The sequence below is a fragment of the Poecilia formosa genome, unplaced genomic scaffold, assembly GCF_000485575.1.
Source record: "Poecilia formosa unplaced genomic scaffold, Poecilia_formosa-5.1.2 Scaffold9, whole genome shotgun sequence".
In the NCBI taxonomy this organism is placed as follows: Eukaryota; Metazoa; Chordata; class Actinopteri; order Cyprinodontiformes; family Poeciliidae; genus Poecilia; species Poecilia formosa.
The window spans coordinates 3,132,905-3,150,097 of NW_006799948.1; the positions used below are offsets into that span (position 1 = coordinate 3,132,905).

General features: G+C 40.8%; 1 protein-coding gene across 5 annotated transcripts in view; it reads right to left on the reverse strand.

Annotated features, from left to right (window-relative positions):
• dock4b (dedicator of cytokinesis 4b) overlaps positions 1–17,193 on the reverse strand; it is a 176,926-nt gene that overhangs the window by 61,978 nt on the left and 97,755 nt on the right. For all 5 annotated transcript variants that reach the window (XM_016664126.1, XM_007578639.2, XM_016664134.1 and 2 more), the window contains 6 exons: positions 16,642–16,682; positions 15,444–15,499; positions 15,280–15,376; positions 14,451–14,599; positions 12,567–12,651; positions 4,999–5,150 (listed from right to left, as the gene is read on the reverse strand). In XM_016664126.1, coding sequence (XP_016519612.1) covers positions 4,999–5,150; positions 12,567–12,651; positions 14,451–14,599; positions 15,280–15,376; positions 15,444–15,499; positions 16,642–16,682 — 580 coding nt within the window. The remainder of the gene's footprint in view (positions 1–4,998; positions 5,151–12,566; positions 12,652–14,450; positions 14,600–15,279; positions 15,377–15,443; positions 15,500–16,641; positions 16,683–17,193) is intronic.

Genomic DNA, 17,193 nt, shown 5'->3' on the forward strand with positions numbered 1-17,193 from the left:
GCAGAGAGAAAACCTTGTAATTCGCCAGCGCTCGACAATGGGTGAGGCCGCTAGCCCTGCTAGCTTCCACCAGCTACAGTAGGCGCATCTGAACAGATCCTATAGGTTTAATCCAGCAACACTAAGAGCTGCACACAGAGATTAAGATGCAAAAATCCATTTCCCAAATTCTTATATTTATTTTCCCACTCTCTTTTGTATTGGAATTAATCAAGTGCTCAGTTATTTTTAGGCTATTTTAGACAATAAAGCAGACAAATAAAAATATAAAAATGCAGATCAGGCTGAAAATATGAAAGGAGGGAAGAAAGGTAAACTTTCACACAATGGGGAAACATCTACAAGAATAAATATTTGTGTATATTTTGCAGTCGAACAGCTTAAACTACACGAGAACCGTGTATTTAAAGTCACGACAGAATCCCAAAAAATTTCCGCTGATGTAAATATGAGGTGAAGCTGAATGCGTTGTGTATGTAGGGCAGTGGGTGCTCATGCCTGAATTAATTATGCTCCTGATAATTAATTATACAAGCTCTTATGATTTTTCATACATGTATTCCTTCTGTAAAGTTTTCCCTTTTTAAAATCAACAGTATTGGAACGAGTCGGTCTGCCGTCAGATTGATTTCAAGGCTGTTGTTCCTCATTAGCCTCTCTCTCTCTCTCTCTCTCTGTGTCTGCGACTTTACACACCATTTCTCCCAACCATATGGAGACGGATGCCTTCGCGTACAGACGTGAGATTTCTGCGTGCGCTCCCCAAACCCTAATTAGTGGTCTCATTGTCGAAAAACCCCAGCCACCAATTGACGACCGCTCCAGCGAACGCGGAGGCTCTGGCCGATCCTGCCCTTGACGCGACGCGAACCCTCCCTCGCCGGCAAATCTTCTGTCTCGCAGCTGCAGCGTGTTGATCACCAGAACCAAGGGGAGCCACGTTCCGACCCCGGTGGGACCTTATCTGCCTCCATCACCCCCTCGCATTAGCATAGCCAGAGTGGCCGTTTTCCCTCCCCACTGGGGTCTGAAGGCGCTTGCTGCTCCCCTCGGCTAATTGCATCAGGAGCAGGGAGCTCACCCGATAAGGGCTGGGGAGGCTGAGGATCGGTTGTACCGAGCAACGGACGTGCAAAAAAAGGTTAAATTCACTCCCACTGTGCCTTCCAATCAGAAAAGGAGATTTTAAATGCGACACTTGAGGCTAAATGGAAAACTGACAAGAGCACACCTAAAAAAAAAGAAGAATATACCTCAAATTTGAAGAAAAAAATCAATACAAGAATAGATGGTGCAAAGAAAAGGAAAAAAAACTCCTGCAGGTAGCAATGGAGTCCTGGAAGAAAGGATTTTTAAAAGTGACCTATTATGCTTCCCTGAACAGGTGAAAACATGTTTATTAGATTTTTATTTTTTTTTTTTGCACAAAATCATTCTTAGATCAAGAGATTTTAGTCAGATCAATTCTGCCTATCTTTGGCTGCTTTTGTTTAAGGGTGTCTTGTCACTTTCAATCCAAATAAGCTGCTGCTGCTGCCGGTCACGCCGCTCCGAACTCAACGTGTTCACTCGCATGTGAAAACGTCTGCAAACAAATGCGCAACTGTGTAACCGTACATCTTTGACAAGCAGAAGTAGAGCCTTCTGCACAACCAACAGGAATGCAGCATATGGTTTCTTATTGGTTAGTCAAAACACCTGTCTTTTCCAGCAGCCATTGTACAGCGTAACATGCTGGAGCTCCGTTGGGGTTGCTAGGATAATTTAGGAGGTTCTTGAAACAGCAGTAACTGTTTGCCAAAAATAGGAAAAAAGAGAAAATACAACTGGGTGTTTTTTTTTTTTTAAGATCTTGGGCTGTTTTATAAGCAGTTAAGATCCAAATGGCAGTGTTTAAACATGCAGAATGGCAATTTTGCGTAATAGGTTCCCTTTAAGCTGGCTTTTGATTGTCACAAAAAAACTTACACAGCAAAAATAACAAAAGAAAACGAACAACAACAAAAAACGTGGAGGACCGGCGTGAGCACGGCACAGCATGACAAGTGCAAGCGTGTGCGCACCCTGTCGAAGGGCTTGACAAGGAGTCCCTGCTGGACCCAAAGAAGCTGCCATGGCTGCTTGAGTTGGCGCAGCATTGTGGCGACGGGTCAGAACCCCATCTGCTCGCACACGCAATCGTCTGACAAACACCAGTGACAACACAGTAGGAGCAGCAACAGTGTGGCGCTCTGCCAGCTGGATTACGTTAAAGTGCGTGTGCGTGCGTGTGTGTGTGTGTGTTTGTCCATGCGTATTCACAGTCAACACTGATGAGTTACCACGGCGATTGTTTTCCAAAACTGCGCTCACAGAAGACAGGGAATGGGACTCTTAGGGCAGGGCTTCTAAACTCAGAGTCTCTTTATTCCAACACTGCTGCTATTTTCAGCTTTTTTTAATGCAAATTTAAAGTAATAGTAAAAGCTCGGAAAGAGTATTTGCCCCGTAGAGATATCTTGAACTTTTACTTATATTGTTTCTTATAAACGCTTCAACCTAATTTTAATACCAGACAGAGAAACTAGAGTAAATACATTAGGCAACTTTCCCTAATTAGGTGAAAAAACCAACCCAGAAAAGCTGTATATGGAAACATTAACTACTCCCTTGTTAAATCATGAATTAATTGTGATTAACCGCAGTTTTTGTTACACAGAGAAATACTCTGACTGGACAAAAACAAAACAAACAAAAAGAACCACTGAAATAGAAATCGTCTGACAAACATGAAGTAGGTGAAAAGATTCAAAAAGTATCACATCCCCCCCCCATTTGAGAGAACAGCCGTCTCAAATGTACTAAATTACGTCTTGATGATCCCCAGCGCACTTGTGTGATAATCCAAAGGACACCAGCAAAAAACTTTTACAGAGAGCCATAGTCAAAGTCTTTATATAAATCAAATTTAGATAAATTGCATGGCCTTGCCAGGAGGATGCCACAACGAGTTATTGCGTTTAGGCAACAATTACTTAATCATCATCATCTGAGCTCTGCATTTCATATTTACTCCAGTTATCGCCGCCTAATCTTAATTACCGTTTAACCATCTGAAACGGCAAAAACAGAGGAAATCTGTAAGGAAGTGCGTTCGTTTGTTTTATGCGTCCTTTGCGCGAGTCTCGCAGTAAAGTTGGACGAACGATGTTTATCGCGCGTCGCATAACGACGTGATTAGCATGATTGCTGCCTTTGTTCAAAATCAAATGCGTCACAAAACGGATAGCGTGTGATTACTTAAGTCTGGTTAATGTGCTCAATGGCAGCAGATAAAAAGAGGAAATAAAGGAGAGCTGCAGAGAGAAGGGAAATCAGAAGGAGAAGTGATCCAAGTGGAGCATAATCACAGCAGTGGACAGTAATTATGCACTTGTAAAATAAGGAGCGAGGGGGGGAAAAAAACATGATTATTTTGAATGGGAGAGCTAAAAATTGATCAGTGATGATTTAATGGGTTTTAATTGAAACTCTTTCAAATCTTTCATAACTGTGGCTTTGGTTTGTGTACGCAGAGCTGCATTAATCAATCCTGCTGGCTCATGACAGTGGTGACTAAATAATTTCTGGTTTTAGAGAACATACAGTTGAAGTATTTTAGCACTGAAAGCCACTAAAAATATTTAAAATATGCTGTTCCCGTGATTTAAATCGCTGTTAATAAGACACCAGAGAGCATAGAGTAAGACTCTGCTTCTGCTCGCTGTCAGTAAACTGGAGTTCCCTGAAAACTTAAAAGAAATTAAAAAAATAATAAATAAAATCAGATGAAAAGCTTGTGAAAAATGGCATGGCCCACTTTCAGCTTTCTCCAAGTTTAAATTTTGAAATTGCAGTTGTTTTTCCTACAATTAAAAATACATTTTAGAAGCCTCAAAAGCATCAGGACCTGATTAAGGTTTCAGAATAAAGCGTTGCAGTTCTCAAAAGCAACAATTTGAACAATTTAAATCATAAGCCACAGACTGGAATAATTCCTCTCATACCATCAATAAGTATATGCAATGCTATTTTGGCTGAAGCAGTGATAGTACTGGCATTACCGCTTGTAATACAAGCCAAATGTTTTTTTCTTTTTCCGTGTTTTTGCTCAGTTATCAAACGAGCCCATTCCTCTGAACAGTCAATTATTCACACAAGTGGTGAGAAAAAAAATATTCTTCTGACTTGAATTATAGTTAAAACAACTTTTTTGCAATAGAGTCCTAGATAAAGTAATAAAACATTAGGTCCTATCAGTATCACCCCTCATGTTTCTGTTGTCATACTGTCAGGCAAAAGAGACGAAAGCACGACTTTTTCAAAAGAAGCTCCGCTGATACCGAGCTCGTTCCTCAGCCCACTCGCTGTTCAGCCCCCTCGTTTTCTCTGCCCTTAAAAAGCCTCTTGTTTTTTTGGACATAAAATGGAATCTCCTCTATGAACTATGAATCTAGGGAGCTTAATCGTCGTCCCCTCTCTCTCTCTCTCTTTTTTGGTGGAGAGGGGGTGACGGTTCATCAGGAGGATGTGGCATGTGTGGACGTATCCATTCGTGCTGCAGGAGCGGACTCTATGGGTGAAGAGGCTCTTTCATGTGGCGGCTCAGACGTCATCATTTAACAGTAACGGCACGGCCTCGCCCACTTTTATGTGTCCAAGTGGACTTTAATGAGAGGCTCCATGCGAAAAATGTTTGTGACTGTAATTTGACCAAACAGAAAATGTCAGCTAATTTAAAGAAACTGCAAACCAAAAACAATTTCTGATTATGTTGTTGCTTTGCCGGCTTGAGAGATGAGTTTTTTTTTTTTTTTTAAAGACACAGGACAAAAAAAACTTAAGCTTGGAAATACAAATATATTGAAATAACATCTTCTCATACATATTTTATCTACTCAAAATCAATTCCATAGTTAATCAAAGCTGGAAAAGACCAACTTTTCCAGACAGAGGTTTGTGTTGCTGCAGGGTTTTCACCTGAGCGGCCGATTCTCCCGTCCATCATAAATGTGAAAGAAGACTTCCAGCTCCTCCCCCAGGTTGGCGCTCATCAGGCTCTTCACATGGACAAACAGGTGGTGGGTGCTCGCGGGCGTAGCGGTCTCCTTCTTACGATGCCGATGTTCCATCTGCAGCAAACAGGAGAAAACCACATTAAAAAAACAACAACAAAAGAAAAAGGTTTTCCTATCGCTTTCCAACAGCTGGAGAATCTCTGACATTTGCAAGTTCTAAAAAAAAAAAACAGAAAGAAAAGTTCAAAAGTTTGTGAGTTTTAAGCCTTGAAAGAAACACGTACAACCAAAGGGGGGGAAGAGGAAGAAGGAAAAGAAGAAGAAGAAGGAAAAGAAGAAGAAGGAAAAGAAGAAGAAGAAGAAGGAAAAGAAGAAGAAGAAGAAGGAAAAGAAGAAGAAGAAGAAGGAAAAGAAGAAGAAGAAGAAGAAGAAGAAGAAGAAGAACAAGAAGAACAAGAAGAAGAAGAAAAAAAACAACACATTTGCTTCGGTTCTTTAAATACAAGCCAATCGCATTTTAGCTTCTGTATTTAATATTGAATTTCCAAGTCAGAGATAAATAACATCCCCCCCGAGACATCCCACAGCGGGGCGCCCATCTTTGCAGGCAGATTTGCATTTATATCCAAACCTCCAAAGAGGCTCAGATATAGATTAAGTGAAAACAGATCGGGGTAATAAAGCCTGTAATATTCCAGACTGCCTACAGCACCAGAAGGTAATATGGTGAGAGCTTCAGCTGGATTGTTCAGAGTTTGTCTCGGTCTCATTACGAAGAAAACAATCAGCACGCCGGTTGCGGAGCGAGGCGTTTCTCAAAAAGGAGTGCATTTACTTTACAACACGTCATAAACTTCCGACATGTTGCGCTGAGATTTTAGGCGATAGGCCAAAACGAAGCAGCGCAAAAATGACGATGAAAAGTGTGGCGGTGGCATTTGTGTTCGCCCCGTTTGCTCCGATGCCTAAAAGAAGAACAATTATCCAGCCAATGTGCAAGAGCCATTTATGGTGAGGAACTAATGCCAAGTATCACCAAAAACCATGGCAACGTGAAAGCATGGGTTGGGTGTTCAGATGCCTAATAAAATCAAGAGCTATCAACCGCCCCACCTGTTTGTAATTTAATTTCAGTATAAACGCAGCTCTTTTGTAAAAGTCTGAGTGGTTTGTTAGAGAACACAGCGCCACATGAAGATCAAGGAAGGCACAAGGCAGGCCTGGATTAGGCTATAAAACATTTTGGACAGCGTGCAAATCCACCGTGTGTGGCAGAGAACTGCCAGAAAACTCACAAATATCTGTTTGTATGTCTTCCCTGTCCAATCTGGACAAAACTAAACTTCTTTGCAAAGAAGAATGGGCAACATTTTCATTTTGAGATGCGCAAAGCTGCTGTGAAGCTGTAATTACACCAAAATGGGATAAAAAAAATAAAAATAAAAAAAAAGTTCCAACTCAAGGATGGCTGAATTAAAACGCATGCCAAACATTTTGGATTTTCAGCTGCAACAAAACATTATAATGCACAGCTGTGCACTGCTTTTGTTGGTCTTTCACACAAAATCCTAATACAAAAGATGATAAATGTTGGAACATAGGACTATGCAAAAAAAAACTAGAGGTTTGAAAAAAACTTGTTCACACCAATGAAAGTAAAAAAAGGCATTTTATGTCACCTAAACAGCTAAAAGTAACAATCTCCCTACTGATGTTTTTTCCCCAAAAGGGTCAAATTATATTCGGAGCAAAAATGATCAAACGGTCTTTTAATGCAGAGCATGATTAACAGAAAGTAAACGTCACATCTCAATGTGGTCTGCAGGTGGTCATTACATGCTGCATTAGGTCAGGCTATATAGGATACCAGCAGTAAGGCCTTGCCCAGGATTGCATCATAGAACGGCAACTACCGTCTAGATCAACATGCGCATTACTGCTCACTTAACAGCATGAGAGGTTTATCCCGGTCTGCTGTCGATGTCCAAAAATACTGCACACAAACAGCACCAGATGGTCAAAGGAGGTACTGCCAAATCATGTCTTAAATTCACTGCTGTAGTGAAAACACACAACAGGAGGTTTGAGGGGGGGGACGGGAGGCGGGGAGGGGTTGTAAAAATAAGAATTTGAAAATGAGAGAAATATTAAAAAAAGAAAGAAAAAAAAAAAAAGAAGAACTGCAAATACACAACAGGGGCAAGTCAAGGACAGGGAGGAACAATCTGCTACCAAAATGACAACCTGCATCAGCAAAAGTCGCATATTGTGTTTAAAAAAAAAACACCAACAAAAACTCAACCTTAGCATTGACGGTGCTGAAGCCGTGTCCCTGAGACACAACCTCCGAAACTTGTTAAATTAATATTTCTCCAGCATGAATAAATTCCGCTGCTGTTCTAATATTAATGGAAAGCTAACAGATCCGACATGAAGGGATAGTTCAGGACTTTTTTTATTTTAAAATCGAGATTAGTCAGTTCTGGAGGTCAAAGTTAACAGCTAGTCCAAAAAAAAAAAAAAAGACAAACCATGGTTTAAACTAATTCTGTTTTATGAACTTTAATCCAAGGTCGTTTCATGATTGCGTGTAGAAAACCCAATGATTATTTATAAGGGAAAAGAGAATCTGTGAGGCAGAAATGATCTACCGAGCAAGCATTAAAAACGCGACTGGCCAAAGTGAAACTGTGATATAAAAGGAAACGTTAAAAAGGACAAGCCAGTAAAGATTTAAGTGAAACAGCTTTAACACCGCAGTATTTTTACACCAGGTAGTTTCGCTTAAAGTACAGGTTTCACAGAGGAAGACAGTTAGAGGTACACTACCTCGAAAAATTTACTTTCGAGTTCAACAGCAAAAGTAGCTTAACGTCATTGCCGTGACGGTTACCGACTGTGGGTAGATTAACCGTTTTATACCTGTGAACAGAACCTCACTTCAGAAAATCTCATCTGTACCCTTAGGAAATTATTCTCTAGATGAATTAGCTGGAGGGGGGGAAAAAAATAAGAAAAAAGCTGGGGAAAATATCTAGGAACAACAACTGAACGGAGATTGATGGCAGGGATGGGGGGGGGAGCAAAGCACGGTTCAAACTAAACCCTTTAGAAATGCCAGAGCAGTCACTGGCATTTGCTTCGTACACTCAGTGTTGCTTTGATGGGAAAATTCAGCCAGCGTGTCCAAACGTTAAGAGAAGACTCCGTACTTAGACACGACGCAAGTCAGATGTGATAAACAGGCACGACGAGAAAAGAATATGAAAAACATTGTCCTGTAGGAAACAGCTTTGCTACAAACACATCATTGAGTAAACCACTTATTCACATGAGACTCCGGCAAAGATGAGCTCATGAATCATTTCGAAAACAACAACAACGCCGCCTCTTGAAGCGACAAATATGTTTTGTCTAGCCCCGTCTCCCCCTGCATGACTGAGGCCCCAGAAATAGCCACCTGTTGGAACGATCTAAAAACAAGGCGCCCGCCGCCGACTTTAAGGGATCAGTGCCTCGGCGACGACACGGGCCGGGGCCGGGCTGCCGAGTTTGACGTAAAATGACTGGTTCCGGTGGGGGGAATGCCTAATTTGCGCTTTGGGTTTTTATTATGAGGTTATTTTGAGCGCGTCGTTTCGGGCTGCCTGATGGGAACAATCTGTGGTTATGCGTCAGCTTCTGGATGACTTGACACAAAGGACGGGGCACGGCGACATTCCAACGGCAAGGCGAGGAGAAGAAGAAGAAGAAGAAGAAGAAGGCAGGAGACAGCTGGGCATGCCGATGTCATTTTTGTCTATTTATTTATTATTTAGGAATTTTTGAGAACAATACAAAGTGAACCAAACAAGAAGTTGGGAAAAACTACAAGAGGGAAGACAGCCAACACAGGAGGAAAGAAATTGTCTACCATGAGTCACTAACAACCTATTTCAATGTATTTTTTTTCACCCTTTTTGTTTTGTTTGTACCTGCTATTTTCTTTATGGCTTTTTAGCCAGACAAAGCATTACTTCTAATATTTTCAGAAGCATGTCTTGTTTTAATCGTATCCATAGCTACTGCGAATTGAGACTTTGGACAAACTGAATGTTGTGCATGCACTAAAAACCACAACAACGCTGCAGTTTCTGCTTTTTTAACACCTTTAGATGCGTGTTCAAACAGCATGCTTAACCTTTGCTATGTAAAGCCTGGCAGTAAAAGGGGAATAAAGTTCACCCAACAGCGTTTAGAGTTGCAGGAGGCAGCTATAAAGTTCACTAGCAACCATGTTGTGAAAAGGCTCTGTAAAAAAAATAAAAATACTGTATTATTCAGAATATTTACAAAGGGATTTGTTCCTCTTTATTTTAGAGTACTAAAATACCCATGGTGCACTGCTTTGGGGCCAAACATGGACCTCAACAACCTTCAAAACAAATCATGAATGAGCTGTGATGAACCACAATTTTCCAAAGACGAGTTTATTTCACCAACCACAACCAATCGCTTAAGCAGAACATAAATACAGCACACAGCTAAACACCGTGCCGCAGCCTAAAGAAATTCGAGATTGGAAGAGAAAGTCGTTGAGAAACATCGATCTTTAAAGGGTTGCAAAGCCATTTCTAATTTCTGTGGGACTCCATTAAACCACAGAGAGCTTTCCCCCGCCCAAATAGAAAAAAATATCAGTCATAGGTGAGCCTTCCCAGGAGTGGGTGGCCAAAAAACATAAACGACTCAAGAGCGCATTCACCCATTTTCCCGCATGTCGTAAAAATTGACCAGAGCTTTGCTTAAAGCACTGCACTGCTTCAAATGCCTCAATCGAAGTCAGTGTTTGAGATTCAACAAGAATACGAGACTGGAAGAAGAAGAAGAAGAAAAAAAGGCATCCACTAGACGATTTCAAGGAGAGAAATGGTGTGGAAATATATATATCTATTTAAAAAAAGTCCCATGTTAGAAAATAATTGCTCTTAGAAAATTATATAAATTTTTTTTATATACTTTTTTAACTTCAGAGTTGAACTTTCAAAACTTTTCCCGGGCCTTTGACTAGACCACAAAGGCCCGTTTCATTTAGAGAATAGGTCATTTAAGCAAATGTCCATTGACTTTTTTCAGGAAAAGGAAACTACTGAGAAAATATGAAGCCTCTGATATGAAAATATTTTTTTTTCAGATTTTTTTTTTTCTTTTTACATGTCTTTACTAAGGGTGCCAAAAATCTTGGGAGAACGCAGGCCTTCTCCCACAACAAGCAATGCCAAACAGGAAGCTTTGCCAGCACGTCCTGTGCCAGGCCTGAGTGATCCTTCACAGTTGTATGATTCACCACAATTAATGAACTAATCTCAATCTCCAAGGACTAAGTGGGAAGTATGAGGTTCAATTGCATTTGGGCAGTAGGAGACGATCCCAAGTGAGCTGACTCAGGCTGAGAATAGGGAGCCAATTAGTGGTTTTAAAAATAAAAAAAAAAGTCGGTGTCTCTTTCTACATAAGTTTTTTTTAATATAAATATATGAAGAAGAAGAAAAAACTTATTTGTAGAAGTCAAATTCAAAACAAATTTATACATTTTTGCTTGCAACCAGGATGAAGGCAATATAATACGGAGAGCCGCAAATTAAACCGAGGCTTTTCTGACAGTAAAGTAATCCTCTTATCCTTTCCCTAAAGCCAAAATCTCAAACGGTGTTAATTTACTTTCTGAATAAGTACAGAAAAACTGAGACACGTCTTTTTTTCTTTTTTTTACAGACAAATCAGAAGAGCTTACGACTCAATGTTGCACGATGTTACCGACTTCTCAAGATAAATCCAACATTCAAACTTCTGGACGTCACAAATATTTACTAGCTAGATAGTAGTACTCGGCTGTACTGCTTAGCTAAAGGTTTCTTTCCTGCCTCCGCTCAAATGTCACATGATTTGTTGACCTTGAAGTTAACCTTTCCCGAATAGAGCCACTTGTACAACCAGTATGCCATTACATGTGTACCGTTTTAATATCGTCTTTTCCACAGAAAGCTCTCCTGGTCCACTGATTCTGTGTACGTTTGTGTTTCTCCAAGTTACAGGACGTCATCAAGGTAACATTTGAGTACCGCCTTTGTTTTCATCTCCTGCATAAAGTCAGCCTGCCCAAACACGTTGGTGCTCGTATGTTTAGTTATATCCACTTCCTGGATTGGGAAATTGATGGAGGTATTGCTGTTATTAACTTAGGAGGTTCCAAGTTTCTTTTTTTTCCCATATAAAGTTAATCCATTCTGCTGTGTCTTGGTTTAACCGTGTCTCTTTTCTTTGAAGGCCTTTAAATCAGTGTAATTTTTCCATTGAATGGACATTTAACTTTTGTGTTTTGCAGTGTCTCTTTCCAGGAGGAAGTTATTAAAGTCACTACTTTTGCTGTTAACTTTGCCGTCATCAACTTTACACAGTCTCTTTGTTTTCCTTTCTGATAAAGAAAAAAACCTCTTATGTAAGCCACAACAAAATAACAGATCACAAAATGTATAAGTTGAAGGCTTTTTCACAACTTAAGATCTCACTGAGAAACACTGATGTAATTACAGCATTTACATGGTTTATTGTGCCTTTGTGTAATCTCATTTCTGGGTCTTTGTTCATGGATGCATGCTGCGAGTGCCTTTCTTTTTTCTTTTTTTCACTGTAGCTGGGAATTGCAGTCATTTGCTTATTTTGTAACAGAGGTGTGTTGTTTTGCTTTCATCCACTACGGCTGCCTTTGTTTCGGCTAACAACCGAAATGAAACAGATGGATTAAGGGCCTCAATTACCCCTCTCTGAAGCGAAAGCCGACACAGAGCGAGAGTACGTGTGATATAATCCCCCCCCACCCCTCCTTTGCTCTGAGCCGGGGCAGAGGAGTGGTTGCCACGGTAACAGTGGATGGGGTTCAAGAAAAGACGGGTGGGAAAAATTTTGGAGGAAAAGGCAGAGGGAGGGGAGGGGGGGGGAGGGAGAGAAAAGGAGGAAAATATGGAAGGACGGGCAAATCTGTCCTACAGCACAAAAATATACATTACTCCTCTCTCTGTGTGTGCAGGGCTTAAATCAACTGAGTTTCTTTAGATATTTACAAACTGTAACCTACTGACATTGCGTTTTAAATGTTTTAACTATGATATGTTGGATTAATTTGTACAGTACATAATGGGTTGTGATGGTGATCATACAACTGGATCGCATTATGATTGAGTCAAATTGATTTTTGCTCAGACTGGACTCTGTATGATTTAATAGGAATTGGACCTGCTCATCTTGTAAAGTGCATTAAGGGAAACCAAGGAAGTCAGGGGGAAAAATTTTTTTAAATATCATATCGACTCCTAGACCTAGAAGTAAAAAAAAAAAAAAAAAAAAGAAAGAAAAAAAATCAACAGTGTCAGTAAAACATAAGGCGAAAGATTGCAGCCCAACACTTACACAGGTAGAAAAACCATTAAAGGGAAAAATCCCTCAACCATGTGAACAATAAATGAGGTTTTGACCAACATCAGGAGTCCTCACCAGTCTGTACAGTTCTGTTACGCTGATTTCGTCTGGGTCCACCATGCTGAACTCCCGCCTGGGCACCAGGTCCAAGCAGAGTTGTCTAAAACAAACACAGATAAGACAAATCAGACACAGAGTGCTTTGAACTGTGACGCGCAGCTGCAAAAACCAACACGACTGCCACCTCAGTCGGGGTTTTAAATCCGTCTGACAAATGGTCCCACTTCTTCTTCAGCTCCTTTCCGTTTGCCCTGTCCTCCTGCACCTCTCAGCAGTTGCTCATATCCGCTTATGCGCCTCTCCGGTCTCGATTCTCAACTCTCCCAATGTGAGAGTTAAAACCATTTTTTTTTTTTTCCCCCATCATCCCTTCTCCTGCGGTTCAGACCAACACCATCCAGCGCTAGGTGTCTCCTTTGCAGCAATAAAAGAGAAAAAGGCCCACAGAGAGAGACTCTCCAAACATGTCCCCCTCTCACTAATGATGGATGTGTGAACGTTTGAGAACGGCCAACAGTGGGAGAGTGAAAAAAAAAAAATAAAAAAGGTAAAAAGCACACAGAATGAGGATGTGACACAAGTTGAGGGTTTTTTTTTTCTTTTCCTTCTTTTAACCCATCAGCATTGAGCGGTAAGAGATTGGAGAGAGGCAAACAGCAGGAGGGATGGAGCCAGCGCCGGCTGTGTGAGACCGACTTGATTCGAGTGAGGAGCGCGCTTACAGCGAGCGGAGGTGACGACAAAAGACAGACGTGTGACAAGCGAGAAAAAGCTGGAGAGGAAGAACAGAGCTGCAAAAATGTGTAAGAAATAATCCGAGGCAAAAAGCGAGGAGAGATTTTTTTTTTTTCCTTCGCCCCCCTGAGAGAAGTTTAGTTGAACCAAATCAGTAAGATGAACGCGACCAAACCTGAAGAGACCTGGAGGTAGATTTACTCCCTTATTTTGTTGGCATGCTCCACTAATCTCCCAGAAAACTGCAAAACAGGCGAAACACTGAGCTCCTTTAACTCAAGGCATCAATATTTTGGATGATTTTGATGCTATTGGGCAAAGTGCTTATTGGTGCTTCATTACACCAATAAACTACCGCATTATGTTTTCATGGTGTAAAGCACTTCAAAAAGTTGAAGGTCACACAAACAGACTCGTTAATGTGACTTTACCTTCGTGCAAGACGCAACTCTTTCATATCTAAATCAATCATATCTTTAGGATAATGTTTCCCTGGTAGAAAACACGTCTTTTTCATGTTTAACTCAAATTTAACACTTTATAGAAAATGCAGGACATCGTGTACAATTTCTGCCTACAAAGCAGGAGGATCCCGCAGCTTTGACGAGATAAAAGAGGGAGCCGAAAACAGAAGCGTCTGAAGGTCAAGATGAACTCGGCGAGACCAAGAAAACCTGACGAGACGACGCTCGTGGGGTTGCTGGGAAAAACAAATCAAAGACGTGGCTGAACTCGGCAGGAGTCTGACCTTCATGGAAAAGTCATCAAAAGAAAATCTTTTTTTTTATCCTCACAACAACAACAACAACAACAACAACCTCGGAAGAATGGCAGAAAAATATGACCTGCAGAGTCCAGAGCGTTACTCGCTCGAGGATCTTACATTATCGGTTCAACTGTTTCTTTTGCTACCTCGAACGGGAAGAGGCTGGGCTGACGACAGATTAGTCGGCTCGCTGTAAAATCTACAAGAGGACAAACTTTTCAGGCAAAGCCAAAGACTTTTCATTGTGACATCTCCCAAACATCGTGACTTTATATCACAACCACAGTTGCACTTTAAAATGGCCAAAATAAATGTCTCGCCTTAGACGGCGTAGCCGATCTCGAACCCGTATCGCTTCTACGAAAGACTTACTTGAACATCGGCGGCCTGATACTCACTCGTTGCCCCAGTCCAGCCTCGCCGTGATGTGCTGCTTGACGTCCTTCATTCGGTCGTGAGTTAGGTGGCCGACCAGCACCTGCCTCCTCAGGTCCAAGATTTCATTCATCACGTGCCAGAGCCGATGGAACAAGTCGCCCTCGTTCTTCTGCGGGGAGGTGAAAGTGATGGAGAGGAAGGAGAAGGAAAGAAAGCTTTGAGACAAGACGCAGCCAAACGTGACGGAATATTTTATATATATACATATATACACATGTATATAAAATCGCACATTTAGAGAGGAGCAGGTGGAATTAGATCAGCTTCAACTTCAAAACGACTTCAAAAATCTAAATAATTTTCTTTGCAAAAAATACAAAGAAAAAAATATTTTAAGATAATCTATTAGAAAGGAAATGTTTGGGAAGCAACAGATTATCCAACAATAGAAGATTTGTGTTTTTAAAGCTTTTTTAAAGGGTGCCTATTAATGGAGGGACACTGCCTGAGTAGAAATGTGCAACCATTGCCAGCTTGAAAATTTACAAGTGACAAGCCACCCTTTAAAGTGTCACAATAATGAGGTGGGGGGAAAAAAAAACCAGCTAAAAATGGATTTTAGCTAATAAGCTTCAGTGCCCTGCTGCTTTTTGTAGCGAATCTATGCTCTTCGATCTCAAAGTATTCATCAGTTCAGTTCAATCAGCCCCCCAGATAGCTTAATGGGCCACAAACGCAATCAATTCAGCAAATGAAAGGGCACGGAAACGGCTTTAACCGTTTTCCAATCACCGAGTCCCGTATAAACTCACACTGAAATTGGGTCTGAATGCATGTAATCATCCCTACCACGTAGAGCTGCTTCCACATGGCGCCCCACTCTCTCAGGGTCGACGTCATCTCCGTGATGACAGAGTCTTCGACGGGAATCACGGTCTCAAATTGCCTGCAAGACGTTTGCGTGAGAACGAGTCGTCGCTTTCACAAACGGAAACGGCGAACCGGAGACTCACCCTTTGTTCTTCACGACGGCGTTCTTCAGGTGGATGTAACTGCATGGGAAGATTCCCTTTGGATTGAACAAAGGCAGGTTAATTGGAACGCTCTCGTTGCCGTTCGCCTCTGGCGCCATTAGCACCAGACTGTCCGTGTGATAAACAACTTAGAGCTAAGTATGTGTGGATAAAATGAAGTTTGAGGTAGGAGGACGAAGATGAGAACGGCTACAGTCTTAAAATGCACATTTTTCTTAAAGGTTTACAAGAAAAGCGTGTACAAAACTGTATATTACCCAACTCGTTCCACGTTGTCTAAGTGTTAGATTTTTCCGTCTATCCATCCATCTTTTGTTCAAAATTCATTACAATCATTTATCTATACATTTTTTTTAAATCCGTCCATTATCTAAAACTTCTTCCCACCTATTCACACACATATCTACATCTTTCCTGCTTTTCATCATCAGCTACAAGTCTTAAAACTCAGCTAAAGAAGTGTAAATGTGACCAGACTCGTATTCAGACCCAAAAGATTGCAAATTTTGGAAAAAATATGTCAACACACGCTTAAATAAAGATAAGTCATTTGACAAATATCAAGTAGAATACAATTCTATGGTGTCTTTTAAAAGACTTGTCCCTACTATGAATAGCTAAGTGAGCAATATTAACCTCCCTGTATATTCAAAAACAGTGAATCCAGATTGCAATTTTCAAAAAATGAAACGGTCAAAAGTAAAACTTCAAGAGCCTTACAAGATACGCACTTTAAAACACCAGCATTTCCTCTGTATAATATTTTCTTTTTAAAGGTTACTCAACACCGCTGCATGTTTTGCTCTTTAAACAACCACTGAGGCAGATTGCTGTGAATTTCCAGGCGTTTTTACATTCCTCTCCCATCTTCCTTTCATCTTTGGCTACAGACCATTTCTGACGGGGAGGCTCGTTTCTGCTTACTGTTTCCATCACGCTCATATTTGCGCCACTGTGTTTCGGGCCAGAACCGCAGCGCGACTCTTCAAACCTTCCTACGCGTCTCTGTAAGATGACCGACTGTTGCAGTTCGGGAGAGACCGTAAGGCAACACTAAAACGGTTTGAAAGCTGGTGCAGCTGTTGGGTTTTGAATACATACCTGATGCAGGCTTCATAAAGTTTCAATACAAGCAAGGAGATAAAACACATTTCTTAAAAAGAAAAAGTTTGTTTACCTTGACATTAGGATTCTTTAGAATGAATCCTCTGTACCATCCTGTGGAGACAAAACACAGTTGGAATTCGCTAAATGTCACTGGAGATTATATGTACTTACAATCTTGGATAAAAGGGTTTTGTTCATCGGACAGAAAGTACTAGCGGTGCTGGTATTGCGTTCTGGAAACAGCTGTTTGTGAGATCTAATGCTTTTATTTACTATGCGTTTAGCCTTTATTTTTAATTTCCGATGGAAAGCACGTTTGAGTTAGTGCACTTCTCTTGTTGGATAACGTTTGACCTATTAGCATTAGCTGACCACTGGAATGGGACTTGATTGTGCAACAACTTTTATTGAGTATATATGTGATTGTGTTGATTGTATGGGTGGACTGGATCAAATTTGACTGAATTGGACCCAACTGGATTCAATATAATCAGACATTGATGAGACTTATCTTGTAAAATGCCTAGTTATGACATTGAAGTTATTTAAAAAAACAAGTTTTTAAAAAAGCATGTAAATATATATACCACATATGAATTCAGAGCAGGACAGGTAAAAAAAA